Below are 15,876 nucleotides of genomic sequence, written 5' to 3' on the forward strand. Positions count from 1 at the left end.
GATAAATTGATCAAAGCCAGAAAGACACTCCTTTCTTTCTCTCCAGTTAACCGGGGTGAAAAATCTCACAAACAGAAAATTTGAAGGATTAAAATTATGTGTGAGGAAGAAGGACTGGGATCTAATACAATGAAGAGTTCATGATGGTCATATCAGTCAATAAGAATAGACTAGACTAGACTAGACTAGATTAGACTAGACTAGACTAGACTAGACTAGGCTAGACTAGACTAGAATAGAATAGAATAAGACCTTGGAGGTCTTCTAGTCCAGCCCCCTGCTCAAGCAGGAGAACCTATACCAGTGATGGTGAACCTTTTAGAGACCGAGTGCCTAAAAATCACCCTGCCCCCCCTCACCCTCGTCGCTCTGCCCTGCTGGCTCCACTCCCGCCCCACCCCGCCCACCTGCCGGGCCACCCACCACCTCCATGGCCTGCCGCAGATAGCTCAGGTAGCCCTGCAGTGCCATGATGGACATGCCCTCCATCCGCACCCCACAGCATCAAGGGGCGCAAGGGCAGAGTCTTGTCCCTGCTGCCCAGATGCCATGTGCTTGGCTGCGCTGCTCCACACCCGGGGACAACTCTCCTTCGGGGGGTGCTGATGAGGAGGCCTCAGGGGGAGGCAGGGCTGGGACGACAGTGCGTGTGCGTGCCCACAGAGAGGGCTCTGAGTGCCGCCTCTGGCATGCGTGCCATAGGTTCGCCACTTCTGACCTATACCATTTCAGACAAGTGACTGTCTAGTCTCTTCTTAAAAAGAAGTGCTAGATTAACAGAATGATGGAGTTGGAAGAGACCTTGGAGGTCATCCAGTCCAACCCCCTGCTCAAGCAGAAAAATCTATACCATTTCAGACAAATAGCTGTCTAATCTCTTGTTTAAAAACTCCAGAGCTGGAGCATCCTCAACTCAGGCAAGCCATTAATTGTTCTCCCTGTCAGGAAATTTCTCCTTAGTTCTAGATTGGTTCTCTCCTTGATAAGTTTCCATCCATTGTTTCTTTTCCTGCCTTCAGGCGCTTTGGAGAATAGGTTGACCCCCCTCTTCTTTGTGGTAGCCTCTCAAATATGGGAACAAAGCTATCCCATCACCCCTAGTCTTTTTTTTTTAAATTAAACTAGACATACCCAATTCTACGCTACACTTCTCATCGCCCTATCTCATCCTGGCCCATCCTGCTGAATGATGGGGGTTAAAGTCTAATGCAAAGAGAGGACACATGCACCCAAATGACATCAGGCTGAAAACCCAATTTTCCATCTCCATCTTTCTTTCTTCATTATGAGCTCAAGCTGGCCAAATATCACCCACTCACTCCCATATTTAAAAGAAAATGTTTCTGTAAGCTAAATATAGTGGGCATCTATTTCACAATTTCTGAAGAAGAAAAAAATCCATGACATTTGTGCTGGGCTTTGTTTTGTTGCTTTGTACACAGCAAGGGAAGTCTTTGAAGTGGGAATAGTTTTCGTCTTTGGGATTTCTGGAAGAAGCTTTTCCAACTAGACTTCCCACCCCCTCCTATTCCTGTTCCCGCAACCTCTCCAAAAGCTCTGACTTTGCTTTGCAGATTACTCCACATCTGAAAATGTCATACCACACAGACAGACACATGCATGCACAAACAAACAAACAAAAAATAACAGCCAGAGATTGGATGTGAAATGAAGAGGGATTCAAAATATAAAACAATGAAAACAAAAACATAATCTTTGGGACAGCAAGCTGTGGAATCATTCTTCTTGAAGGCAGCTGAGTTTGTAACATAAAAAAGATGGAATGGTAATTATGGGATGACTTCAGAAAGGCATCAGAATATGCTCAGAAAAAAGTCTTGCCTTAAGTTCAAACTTAAATTAAGGCAAACAGAAAATTGTGTGCCTCCTTCCAGCCACTAAATACACCCCAAACTGGAAGAAATATGTACAATTTCCTTAAACCAAGAGGGAGGTTTGTGTCATTGATGCTCTATTTTGATGTGTGTCTGAAGGAAGGAAGAACATGTGAATCCAACTTAAAAACAATTTGCATTTTATAGAGCACTTCTGTACATAAAACATCCCTCTCTTGACTATTTTACCATATCTGAGAGTTAAAATTTGGCCTGTCTCACAGACACAGAAGGATATGGTTGGAGAATGCATTTCTGAAGAAAAATGAGAAATACATATTTTTGTTCCAAGCAACTTACCAACAACAGAAAGACAAAAAAAAAAAAAAAACTAGCACAGTGTTTCTCAACCTTGGAAACTTTAAGCTGCGTGGATTTCAAGTCCCAGAATCCCCCAGACATCGTGCTAGCTTTGAAATTCTAGGAGTTGAATTCCATATAGCTTAAAGTTGCCAAGGTTAAGAAACATTATGTAGCTCATAAGAGAAAAAGATGGATGAAAAATCATATTCTTCTCCCTTTTATACTGAGATACTCGGGTCTCTGATGGACTCCGATCCTGAACACAGAGTTGTAAAACATTCAAAAGTGAGAATGTCCCATACAATGTCAAGTGAAACACATTATTTTAGAAGTTGGATTACAATGCCCATTGTACATTAATGGCAATGAGTGTGATGAGAATTGGAATCTGACAACTCCTGGTAAGATTCAGCTTCTTTCAGTCTAAAGCATCTGTATAAGACTAAGATATCTGGAGGAGATTTGAATTGAGCCCTTTCTATTTAAGTCATGCTATAATTCCTTGACTTTTGGCTTAACATGTTGCCCAAATTCAGCCACTGTGTTTGAAAATCCTCATGCAAATGAACTCAACCGTGGTTAACTTAACCGTGGCTTAGTGAGAACCCTAATGAGAGGGACAATTTATTTTATTAATTTATATTCCACCACCATTATTTTTTTTCAAATAATTCAAAGCAGCAGACATACCCAATACAACCTTCCTCTTCCTATTTTTCCCACAACACCAACTTTGTGAGGTGAGTTAGGTGAGAGAGAATGACTTGCCCAAGGTCATCCAGTTGGTTTTCATGGCTAAGATGAGACTTTGAACTCACAGTCTCCACCTTTCTTAACCAATAGACCAAACTGGCTCTTTAATGTGTACTACTCATTATGATCAAAGGGCCATCATGGCAACCAGTAAAAAAATTATGCCTAGAATGTTATCCCTCAGTTACCTTCACCACAGGATGTCCTCCTGGAGTGGCTTTCACGGCACCCCTGCTGCCCTCCGTCTCATAGTGGGCACGGTGATGGGTTCGAGGCTGCACTTCGATCTTCAATTCATACTGCTCGTACTGACTGGGGAGAGGCCAGTCCAGAGGTGGAAGAGCAGAAGATCTGTTGAGAAGTGAAGGAAAGCAGAAAGACCTTTGAGGTTGACCTTGGTAGACCATCTCTACAAGGTGGAACAGAGGGTTGTCAGGTCAATGTGATGGTAAGACTGGACAATTCAAGAAGCCCAAAGGCTGCCATCTCTGCTGTCAGATGAATATCCTGGAAATCAGACCATTTTTTTTTTAGCCAAATCTTGGTCACTTGGGCAGCTGCTGAGGGTCTCTTTTGGGCATAAAATATGGGGTTTACCACACAATTAGGGCTTAGATCAAAATCCAAGCAACACACCAGCACAATAACATATTCCATCCCCCAAATATCACATCTGGCTGCTACTACAAGTCTTTAAACTTCTTCCCACCTCTAGTGTTCATAACTACTGGATCCAAAACATTTAGAATCAAAATCAGAATAGAGCTGGAAAGAACCCTGGAGGTCTTATAGTCAGCCCCTTGCTCAAGCAGGAGATCCTATACCATTTCAGACAAGTGACTGTCCAGGCTCTTCTTAAAAACCTCCAGTGATGAAACACCCACAACGTCTGAAGGCAAGCTGTTCCACTGACTAGTTGTCCTCACTGTTAGGATGTTTCTCTTTAATTCCAGGTTGCTTCTCTCCTTGATTAGTTTCCATACATTGTTTCTTATCCTGCCCTCTGGTGCTTTGGAAAATAAATGGAACCCCTCCTCTTTGTGGCAGCCCCTCAAATACTGTAATACTGCTATCATATCCTCCCTAGTCCTTCTTTTCCCTAGACTGGCCAAACCCAAATCCTGCTACTTCCTAGTTTACTTCCTAGGTAATACAGGAAGAACTTCTACTGCAAGCATTTAAAACATTGCCCTGCCAGTTCAGCTGGAAAGGTATTTTCAGTTTAGTAGAAGGAAGATCCAATCATATTCCAACTTCCCTTATGTCAGATTTTCAGTGCAAGAAGAGCTTCGCTCTTTAGAACTAAAGTTTATCCATCTTCTATTCAGTGGCAACAAATGCAGATAGTCCTCAATTTACAACCATTTGTTTAATCACTGTTCGAAGTTACAGTGGCACTGAAAAAAGTGACGTATGACCATTTTTCACACTTATGACCATTGCAGCATCCACATGGTCACAATATCGAAATTCAGATATCTGGGGGATTCCCAGACATGCAATTGAGGGAACTTCTAAGGGGACAAATTTTGATAAAATCTCGTATAAAGAATTGTTAATTTGCTCTGGTTCGAATTGGCATTTGAAATCCCTAGATGTATTAAGGCAGCAAAATATTCTACAGTCATGGTTTCAATATTTACAAATAATGGATAGATGGACTGTAGACAAGAAAGAGGGAATAACACTAGAAGATAGACAATTGGTTATTCAGATTAAAAACCAAAGTCCGGCTCATATAAAAAGAATATACAATGTTTTATTAGAGTTAGATTCGGAAACAGAATTGGTTAAAGACTGTATGATTAAATGGGCTCAGAATATACAGGAGCCGATCTCATTGGATTTATGGGAGACAATTTGGATAAGAAATGTTAAATTTACACAAGCTCAAAATTTGAGAGAAAATTTTTATAAAATGTTTTATAGATGGCACTTAGATCCTAAAAAATTATCTTCTTTGTATTCCAATATACAGCCCAAATGTTGGAGATGTGGCAACAATGATGCGACATACTTTCATATTTGGTGGAATTGTAAAAAAGTGAAGGCTTTTTGGATTATGATTTGGTGGAACATTCAAAAGATTTTTAGAAAAAAGATAAAGTTTACTCCTCAACTATTTTTACTTGGTATTTTTGTTGACTTAAATGAAAAAGAAACTACTTTGATGTTGAATTTATTAACTGCAGCAAGGTTACTAGTAGGTTTATATTGGAAGAAAGATTCCTTGCCTACTTTAGAAGAATGGATATTTAAAGTATCTAGTTTTGCAGAAATGGCAAAAATTTCTGCTTATTTAAAGGATCATACACAAGAAAGATATATTACTGTATGGGGAAGGTGGATAGATTATATTCAGAAAAAGTATGGCATTAAAAAGTTTCATTTATTTTATGAATGAATATTAAATATTATAGAGAATTGTTTTATAGGTTATGGAGTTAAAGGTTAATTATGATATTTTTTTTCTCTTCCTTTCTTTTTTTTCTTTTTTTCTTTTTTCTTAATTATTATAATTTTTTTTTTTAATTAACCCTGTATTCTGCTCTGGGAAGTGAAGGGAGGGGGGTTGGGGGTGGGAGGGAGGGTAAGAGGTTTTTTTTTTTCCTACCTTAAAATTTTATTGTATTTTTATAAATGATTGTATGTTTTAAAAAAATTAAAAAAAAATTTCAAAAAAGAAATTCAGATTCTTGATAACTGACTCATATTTGTGACTGTTGCACTATCCCAGAGTCATGTGATCACATTTTATGACCTTCTGATAAGAAAAGTCAATGGGGAAGCCAGATTCACTTAACAACCATGTTACTAACATAACTATAGTGATTCCCTTAATAACTGTGGCAAGAAAAGTCATAAAATGTGGCAAAACTCATTTAGCAACTGTTTTGCTTAATAACAGACATTTTGGACTCAATTCGTGATTTTAAGTCAAGGACCATTTGGATTTCATCCTGGTCTTAGAGCCTGGCATTCTGAGGATATACTGCTTCAAACTATGGAGGCTTTATTGTACCTCAGCAAGTTGTTCAATTGTGCAAAGCCTTGGCTACCATAGAATGCCATACTGAATTCCATGTATTCATTTTACAGTTATTTTATATTTTGTAAAGGCAATTTTGGGCTCTTTTTTCAAATAAACTTCACAGTATCATGTCAACTGAAAGTGAAGGGGGAAAGGAGAGGAGGAAGTAATCTTTGTGCTGTTGAATATTATACATAATTTTATGAACTTGCTTTACACCATTTTTTCTCATGTGGAAAATATTGTTATTGTTAGATTGCTAAATTTAACAGTAGATCTTCTAATCTATGTGATCATTTAAGTTAATCTGTTCTTGTGTTGTTTTCGGTTTTATGGTATCCATTTTAAGATGGGACCTCAAAATGCTCAGTTCATGGATTTAGTTAAAAGTGATCCTACAATGTTGTCTAATAATAATAATAATAACAACAACAACAACAATAGTAACAGTAGTAGTAGTAGTAATAGTAATAGGAGACTTCCTTCAGTGCAATTCAAAATTAAAATACAAAGAACCAGGGTTCTCAAAAGAAACTGGATCATCATCCATGGAGATGGAAATGACATTTGTTTGGTGTGTGTTTTAATAATAGTTGCACCACTGTCCCAATTTTCATTTTCTGACACACTGCACGGATGAAATATTCATTTGTTTTCCATATTTTTCTCTCTTTTTTTGCAATGTAGTTTTTAAAAAATGCATGTAAAATACAAGGATTAAAGAAAACTGCATGTAAAACAGTATTGGCTTGCTAATGATTAAAAAATAGCAAATTTGTGTAAAAATGGGATGAAACTGTATAAGTAGTCCTCAACTTATAATCATAACTAGGACCATAAATTTGGTCATATGTTGTGATGGTGGTAAGTTGAGGCACCCAAGTTACCAGACCCAATGTTATGACCATTTTTATAGAGTTGTTAAATGAATCTTGTGATCATAGGTACAAACACATTCTTTCAAACTAACTAAAAATGATGCGAATCGGGGTCAGGTCATTGCAGGATATTGCAACCAGTTGAAATGTGAGCCGATTGTGAAGTGCCTGAAATATAGTAATGTGACATTTTACAACCACCGGAAGGGCTATATGTAAAGAACTCTTTTCGAAGCTGTTGTAACTCCAAATGACTAGTCATAAATCAAAGACTACCTACATTTCAGGAAAAAAGTGACCTTTATAGCCAATGAAACTAGCAAGTGATTCCCCCCCCCCTTATTCCTACAAAGGTCTCCTTAACCCTTTCAAAGCATCAGACTTTCTAAGGAAAAATATCCTGAATTTAGCCGCTCATGAACCTAATCTGAACTTCCAACATTATTCTTAAGAAAACTGAAAAGATTGACTGGTGAATAGAGGTTACAGTTCATATTCCTCCCAATAGGTCCATTATCAGGACAAGAAGCAATGGATGGAAACTAACCAAGAGAGAAGCAACCTAGAACTAAGGAGAAACTTCCTGACAGAACAATTAACCAGTGGAACAACCTGCCTCTGGAAGCGGTGAATGCTCCAACACTGGACGTTTTTAAGGAGAGACTGGACAACCATTTGTCTGAAATGGTATAAGGTTTTCTGCCTGAACAGGGGGTTGGACTAGAACAGTGGTTCTCAACCTGTGGGTCGGGACCCCATTTGGGGTCGAACGACCATTTCACGGGGGTCGCCAAACAAGGCTGTCTGCCATTTTTCCCCCCTTTTCTTTGGCCACGCCCCTAGCACCCAGTGATGTATAAGTGGTTGGGGGTCACCACAACATGGGGAACTGTATTATGGGGTCGCGGCATTAGAAAGGTTGAGAACCACTGGACTAGAAGATCTCCAAAGTCCCTTCAAACTATTCTATTCTATTCTATTCTATTCTATTCTATTCTATTAGCTAATAGTTCAGATCTTCATTTTAAATTCCTTCAGTTTATATCCACTCTATCTGACCTTGGGAGAAAGCACTCATTAGAAATGCAGCAGATAAATTTCAAAAGGGACTTTTGAAAATTCTAACTGGTATTTCTTTACAAAAAAAAAAAATGATGGGGTATAGTATAGAATGAAGCTGACCCTGTACTCTGGAATTATAAAAGGGACTGGCGGCATGCACCAAAGTAAAAAGGCTCTTTTCTACCACGCAGGCAAAATTCTTCAGATCCAACTGCTTACCTTAACAGGGAACGAAACCACAGTCTGTTTATGCCAGCAACCCATCTCAACAGCCCTGGAGCTGGGATCTGGGATGTGTAACAGGAGACATCAGCCTTTCTGCCTGGGCTGGCTTGACAAGTTGTTTTTATACACCAGACCCACTGGCAGTCGGACCAAAATGCTGACAGAGCCTCAAGTGGCAAAGTCAGGCCAGCCGGTTTGAAGGTGGCTAAAAGAATGGGGATCCGGTGTGCCCCATCACCCTGGGCCAAAGAAACTAAAATTTGGGGGAAGGGAACGAGAGCTACAATCAGGCAAAAGCTTTTGGAGAAAAAATTCACGCCAAACTAACTACTTGGTAGGGTAGGGATGATAAAAGATAAAAAGGAAGGTCTGATTTCAGACTACTATGGTGCTCTAATGATGAAGGGGATGCATGTAAGTCCTCGACTTACGACCACAATGGAGCCCAAAATTTCTGTTGCTAACCAAGACATTTGTTAAGTGAGTTTTGCCCTATCTTACGACCTTCCTTGCCACAACTGAATCACTGCAGTTGTTAAGTCAGTAACACGGTTGTTAAGTCAATCTGGCTTCCTCACTGACTTTGCTTGTCAGAAGATCACAAAACCCGGGACGCTGCATCCGTCATAAATACATGCCAGTTGTCAAGCGTCTGAATTTTGATCACGGGGGATGCAGCAATGGTCATAAGCATGAGAAATGGTCCTAGGTCACTTTTTTCAGTGCCATTGTAACTTCAAACAGTCACTAAATGAACTTTTGTAAGTCTGCAATCAAGAGCACAAATAATACAGAAAGAAACCAGTGTACAGACCTGTGTGGCCAAATTGAATAAGCTGTAACTTTCTATGGATAAGGAAGAAAAGTCAGAAAACTTTCTTCTTGCAAAGTCTGTCCCTATAAACCATGGGTGGCCACATGTTTACCAAAGAAAGTCCTTTTTTTGGTTAAGGATTTGGGAATAAATCAGAGGCAGAGGGAAGTAATGGCCCTGATCAAGTAATGGCTGCTTTGAGAGTTATTAGTAAATCGAGCACAGGTCGTTTTGCAAATCTATGGAATTCCTGGAGAACCAATCAGCATTTGCCCTTCCTGGAGGGGACCTGAGTGCAAAGAATTGTCAGCCAATCATGGCTTATTTGCTTCCCAAGAAATCGGGTTTTTCTTCCACTACTTCACGGTCGCACCGAATAAAAAGAACTTAAATTGCTAGGGTTTGCCCACGATGGTGGCATGATCATAGCTGGGTAGGCCTCTTCACCCAAGTATACAGTGAGATGCCAGCAGCTGCAAGATGAATGTAGCAGATCGTCTCTGAAAGGAGCGTCCAACTTGGCTTTAAATGCAAGGAAACAATGCCTGGACACCAAGGGAACAAATCATGTCATCAAGGCATGATGAGACCCAATAACAGTAGCATCTGATTACGGGGGGTCCTCAACTTACAACCACAATTGAGCCCAAAATGTCTGTTGTTAAGCGTGACAGTTATTAAATGAGTTTTGCCTGATTTTACAACCGTTCTTGCCACAGTTGTTAAGTGAAAAACTGAAATTGTTAAATTAGTAGCACGGTCGTTAAGTGAATCTGGAATCCCCATTGACTTTGCTTGTCCGAAGGTCACAAAAGAGAATCACATGACCCTGGGACACTGCATTCATCCTAAGTTGCCAAGTGTCCAAATTCTGATCACATGGCCATGGAGATACTGCAAAGGTCGTGAGAAAAATGGTCATGTCACTTTTTTCAGTACCGCTGCAACTTTGAACAATCACTAAACAAATGGTTGTAAGTCAAGGACTCCCTGTATTTGATTACTGGAGAGCAACCAGTCTTGGTTTACCACACTCTGGAGTTGTAGAGGCGGTGGATGTATTATCCCCCATCATGCCTTGCTTGCTTCAAGGCATCTGCCTGAGAGTTTCATAAAAAATGTCTCTTAACAAACTTTGGTGAGCTCCCAAAGTTTGCATTTCTTGACAAGAAATGGAAGGGGATGTTCTCCTGTCTCACGTGAACCTCACGTACCTGAACAGAGGACTGTGGCCTCCAAGACGTGCCTTGGACCAGGACAAGGGGGATGGCACAGCCAGATAATCCATCCCTTCTTTGCGTGCGATCCCAAGTCCCCCGCTACCCATGGGGCCACCACCCACATCTTCTCCATTGCAACTCCCTTCCTCCTTCCGGGTCAGTGCCACCGTCTGCTCGGTTGAGGTCTTACGAGCTTTTTGAGGGATGCTTTCTGCTAGCCGGGCAGTGGAGCAGTTAAATGGGGCTACATCATTGACCAATTCCAAGGGGTCTCCTGGAGCCTCCTCACCCAGGCTACCCCTTCGGGAGAGGCATGGAGACACGGAAGTCTCCGAGCTGGAATAGCGTCTTTTGCCGCAGGGGGAAGTTGGTCGAGGTCCAAGAAGCATCCAGGTGTCCTCCGTTCCTCGACTCGGAGAATAGCTGGTACTGTAAGATGGCCAGGATTCTTCAGCAGATGACCATGGCTTGGGAGATGCTCGGGGCGAGCCCAAGGGAGAACTAAGAGCAAAACGAGCTGCAGCCTCATTTAGCTCATGTTCTACATCATCTCCAGCAGGGGCCTCATCGTCCGAAAAAAAACTCCCAGGGGAGACACTGCCACTGCTAGCAGGACTTGGGGTGAAGAATCCGGAAGAAGGAGCCGCTTCCCGGTAACCCCCAAAAGCCTCCAGCAAGAGATAGTCCCGAGGAGAAGAGTCCCAATCATCTTCCTCCGTCCGTTGACTTGGAGAGATGGTGGTGATCTGGATGCTGGGGCATTCGAGCACCCGGGAGCTTCCCAGTCGTACCCGCCGGGCCGGCTGGCTTTCAAAAGTGTCACCATCCAAGTTGGCAGGGCGGGGTGGAGGAGAGTGCATGCCAGCATGGCTCCCTCCAAGATGCATAGGACATGGGATGCCCAGAGGAGAGGCATAAGGCGGAGGGTCCCCAAGAGTGAGCAAACAATAGCCAGGGAGAGTGTCTGCTTCCAGGTCTGGAAAAAGAATTAGAATTAGAATTAGAATAACAGAGTTGGAAGGGACCTTGTAGGTCATCTAGTCCAAGCAGCAGACCCTACACCAGGGGTGTCAAACTTGCTGAGTCACGTGATATGTCACGGCGTATCAAGACTTTTTTCCCCTTGCTGGAGCTGGGGTGGGTGCGGCCTCCGTGTGACGCATCTAGCCCATGGGCCAGCAGTTTGACACCCCTGCCCTACACCATTTCTGACCGATGGCTGTCCAGTCTCTTCTGGAAAACTTCCAGTGATGAAGCTCTCACAACATCTGAAGGCAAATTGTTCTATTGGTTGATTGTTCTCACTGTCAGATAATTTCTCCTTATTTCTAGGTTGAATCTCTCTTTGATCAGTTTCCATCCGTTGCTTTGGAAAATAGGTTGACTCCCTCCTCTCTGTGAAAGCCCCTCAAATATTGGAACACTGCTATCAGGTCTCCCCTGTCCTCCTCTTCACTAGACTAGCCATGCCCAGTTCCTCATATGTTTTAGTCTCCAGTTCCCTAATCATCTTTATTGCATGGGTGGCTGGCTGATGAATGCGTGTGCGCAAACGTGCACAACCCCACATGCATGAGCATCGTGAGTATTCGCCGCCCACTTACATGAGTGTCACAGGTATTCACGGCCCCATTCATGTGAGCAATGGGTGCTCCTGTGCATGTATGCGTCTGCACATTCATTTGCCCCCCCCCCCAAACCATCCCTTTTTTCCCCTTCCCCTGTTCCAGGCTGCCAAATCCAAAAGGTTGGGAACTCTGCTCTATTGGATTGAATTGCAGAATTGGCTGGTCTAAGACGTTGCTTCACAGAAATTCCCAAGAAAGGCAAATTTAGAAATAATTATTGCTGACTTCTAGCTCCCACCTGTATTGGAGCATTGAAGATATACAGAGAGTCCTCGACATACGACCACAATGAAGCCTAAAATTTCTGCCGTTAAGCAAGTTTTGCTTCATTTTACCACCTTTCTTGCCACCGTTGTTAAGTGAATCACTGCTGTTGTTAAGTTAGTCACACGGTTGTTAAATGATTCTGGCTTCCCTATTGTCAGAAGGTCGCAAAGGGGGAATCACATGAGCCTAGGACCCTGCAACCATCACGAATATATCAGTTGCCAAGCGTTACCAGGCATCTGAATTTTGATCACATGACCATGGGGATGCTGCAATGGTCGTAAGTGTGGGAAGTGTTTTAGTCTCCAGACCTTGGATCATCTTAGTTGCTCTTTGATTTTTTTTCCCAAACTCTCAGCGTCTTTTTTTGTGATGTGGTGACCAAAATTGGCTGCAGTATTCCAGGTGGACTTCAACTCCCAGAATTTCTGAACTGGATGGGGAATTCTGGGAGTTGAGGTCCATGCATCTTCAAGTTTCCAAGGTTGAGAAACGCTGCATTAGATGAATATTTCCCAAGATATCTGCGCAATCAGCTCCATTTATATCTTGTAGCAATAAATTCCATCAATTCCTTACACGTTTTCACTGCCAGGTTTTTCTCTTCTTGGTCCAGAGTACAGGTAGTCCTCAACTTACGACTGCAATTGAGCCCAAAATTTCCATTCTGTTGTGAAGTGAAACGTTGGTTAAGTGAGTTTTCCCCCATTTTATGACCTTGCTTACCACAATTGCTAAGTGAATCTCTGCAGTTGTTAAATGAGTAATACGGTTGTTAAGTGAATCTGATTTCTCCATTAACTTTGGTTGTCAGAAGGTTACAAAAGATGGTCACATGACTCTGGGACACTACAACCAACACCACAACCATCATAAATATGAGTCAGTTGCCAAGCGTCTGAATTTTGATCACGTGACCATGGGGATGCTACAATGGTCGTTAAGTGTGGAAAATCATCATAAGTCACTTTTTACAGTACCATTATAACTTCAAATGGTCACTAAATGAACTGTTGTAAGTCAAGGACTACACATGGTGGGCCAGGCCTCCAGAAGACTCTTGAATGAGTTTCAGTTCTCTTCACTTTCACTGGGTCTTTGAAGTAAACTCCTTAATGGACATGTAACTATGTCATCAGATAAATCATTCAAATAGTGAGCAGCCTATAAGAATAGAATATATCTTGTTCACATATATGTAAATTTCTGCAATATTCATTGCTAATACCGAATAAGCCTAAAGAGAAACAGTATGGTATAGGGGTTAAGGCTCAGCCACAGAAAAATAGAGAAACCACCAACGGTTCCTCAGAACTGAATATAGGTAGTCCTCAATCTACAACCATAGCTGAGCTCAAAATTTCTGTTTTAAGTGAGACATTGGTTAAGTGAGTTTTGCCTGATTTTATGACCTTTCTTGCCATAAAGTGAATCACTGCAGTTGATAATTGAGTAACCTGGTTGTTAATGAATCTAGTTTCCCCATTAACTTTGTTTGCCAGAAGGTCACAAGAGAAGATCACATGACCCTAGGACACTGCAACTGTTATAAATATGAGTCAGTTGCCAAGCATTTGAATTTTGATCACATGATCATGGGAATGCTGTAAAGGTTGTAATTGTGAAAAACGGTCATTAAGTCATGGTTTTCAGTACCGTGGTAAATTTGGATGGTCACTAAATGAACAATTGTAAGACAAAGACTACCTGTACAGCACTAGTGCAGCTTTTTGAAAGAAGATCTATTTGTTTTCAAAAGCTCAAGTTTCTAGGCCTCAAGTCTGTCAAAACGAACAAAACCACTGTCTGTTGTGGATGTGAACAAACGTGTAGGTTTCAAGCTTGATTCAGCCTTCCAAGGTCCGTAAAATGAGAACCCAGATTGTTGGGGGCAATAAGCTGACTCTGTAAACTCCTTAAAGAGGACTGTAAAGCACTGTGAAATGGTATATAAGTCTAAGGGCTAGTGCTACTGCTATTTATAAAAATGTGATTAATGAAACTATAAGCAATGTTGGATGGGTGTGGTATAGTTAAGATGTTAGTCCAAGTACATCCATAACCACAGAAATCCACTAGATGAGGGGTCTCCAACCTGTGGGCCACAGCCCACTATCGGCTGCGGCCACTTGGCCACCAGGCCATATGAAGGGATGGCCAGTGCACACGCACATGCACATGCACTCACCCTCCCACATTCATGCTAGCGCCACCCGAAGCATCCCACCAGTGCTAGCACTGCCCCGAGCATCCCACTGGCGCTAGCACCACCTCAACCCTGTGTGTCCCACCAGCACTAGTGCCCCCGGAGCATCCCACCAGCACTAGCACCGCCCCACCCCAGAATGTCCCACCGGCACTAGTGCCACCCATTGTGTCCCACTAGCTCTAGAGCTGCCCCATTTGCAGCACTTGGGCCCACACAGCCCCTTTTGCATGTGCATGTGCTTGCGTGCAGCCTTTTGTGTGTGCACATACGCTCACGTGCTGCCCATTTGCGTGCATGCACGTAGCGATGCCTGCCTCCCTTTCTGGGCCGCCAAATGAAAAAGGTTGGAGACCTTCGCACCAGATGACTTTAGGCTAACTTTTTTTTCTTTCTATCTATAGGTTGTCCTCGACTTACAACGGTTCCCTTAGTGACCATTCAAAGTTCTAATGGCACTGAGAAAAGAGATTTCAGTTACAGCCTTTGCAGCATCCCCATGGTCATGTGATCAAAATTCAGACTCTTGGCAACTCATACTTACGACAGATACAGTGTCCCAAATTCATGTGATCACCTTTTGTGAACTTCTGACAAGCAAAGTCAAGGGGGAAGCCAGATTCACTTAATAACGGGGTTACTAACTTATCAATTGTGGTGGTAAGTCGAGGACTACCTGTATTTCAATGCCAGTCCAAACTACTCATGGGGTCATCGTGAGGGAGATGATGATGATGATGATGATGATACTAATGAACAGAGTGCTCCTGGAGAAGCTACCAATTTAAGTAGTAAATAAACAAACCCACAGGCTAGCCGTGTGAAATGCCAACTATGCAATCCCAGCCTTGACTCGACTCCAGAGCCAAGAATCCAAAGAGAAGTGAAGGAAAACTTGAGCTGCCTCGTTCGGAGATTAGTCACCCAGATTTCAGTTTGTGGCCAGTCTCCTTATGCCAAGAGCCCATGTTGAGCCCCGGGGGCTCTAAGTTGGGTATAAATAGTTGGTTAGAAAAACCACCCACAATAGAGAAAGGGATTGATTTTCCTAGAAGAAACAAACATTTGGATCAACATAAGAAGGGTGAAAAAAAATGGTGGGGGCAGGGGGGAGAGAGAGAGAGGAATACACTGATTTGTTCAATTTCCCCTCTTTCTCTCTTCCTCCATGTCCTCCAGCTTAGCCCCCCCCCCTTTGCAAAAATCTGCTTCCAATTTAAAGGGTTTTTTTTTTTTTTCCTTCCCTTGATTTCATCTGCTCTTGCGAAGCTAGGCCTAAGCTCTGGAGACTCAAGGCGCGACTCAACCCGATCCTGTCTCTCTCTCGCTCTCTCCAGCCTGCTTCCCTCCCTCTTCACCCCAGAGTTGTCCTTGGCTTTCTACGCAACACCATTTCCTGTTGCCTGCCCTGGCGTTTTGGCAGCCGACCCCCATGGCATTCGCTTTAAAAGACTTTTTTTCCACTGCCTTTCAAGCAGGGGAACGTGCCTAGAGCTTTGCCTGGTGAAGCCAAACAAAGGAAGAAAAGTGGTTTTCTCTGTTTTTAATCAATATAGGCGAGCCAGTAGGAGCAAGTCCAGCAATCTCACACACA

General features: G+C 42.4%; 1 protein-coding gene across 2 annotated transcripts in view; it reads right to left on the reverse strand.

Moving 5' to 3' along the window:
* The window catches only part of NFATC4 (nuclear factor of activated T cells 4), a 37,176-nt gene that overhangs the window by 13,520 nt on the left and 7,780 nt on the right, over positions 1 to 15,876 (reverse strand). For both annotated transcript variants that reach the window (XM_039358366.1, XM_039358364.1), the window contains 2 exons: positions 10,176 to 11,157; positions 3,140 to 3,302 (listed from right to left, as the gene is read on the reverse strand). In XM_039358366.1, coding sequence (XP_039214300.1) covers positions 3,140 to 3,302; positions 10,176 to 11,157 — 1,145 coding nt within the window. The remainder of the gene's footprint in view (positions 1 to 3,139; positions 3,303 to 10,175; positions 11,158 to 15,876) is intronic.

This window comes from Crotalus tigris, unplaced genomic scaffold, assembly GCF_016545835.1.
Source record: "Crotalus tigris isolate CLP2741 ecotype Arizona unplaced genomic scaffold, ASM1654583v1 scf7180000019011.417310, whole genome shotgun sequence".
Taxonomy (NCBI): Eukaryota; Metazoa; Chordata; class Lepidosauria; order Squamata; family Viperidae; genus Crotalus; species Crotalus tigris.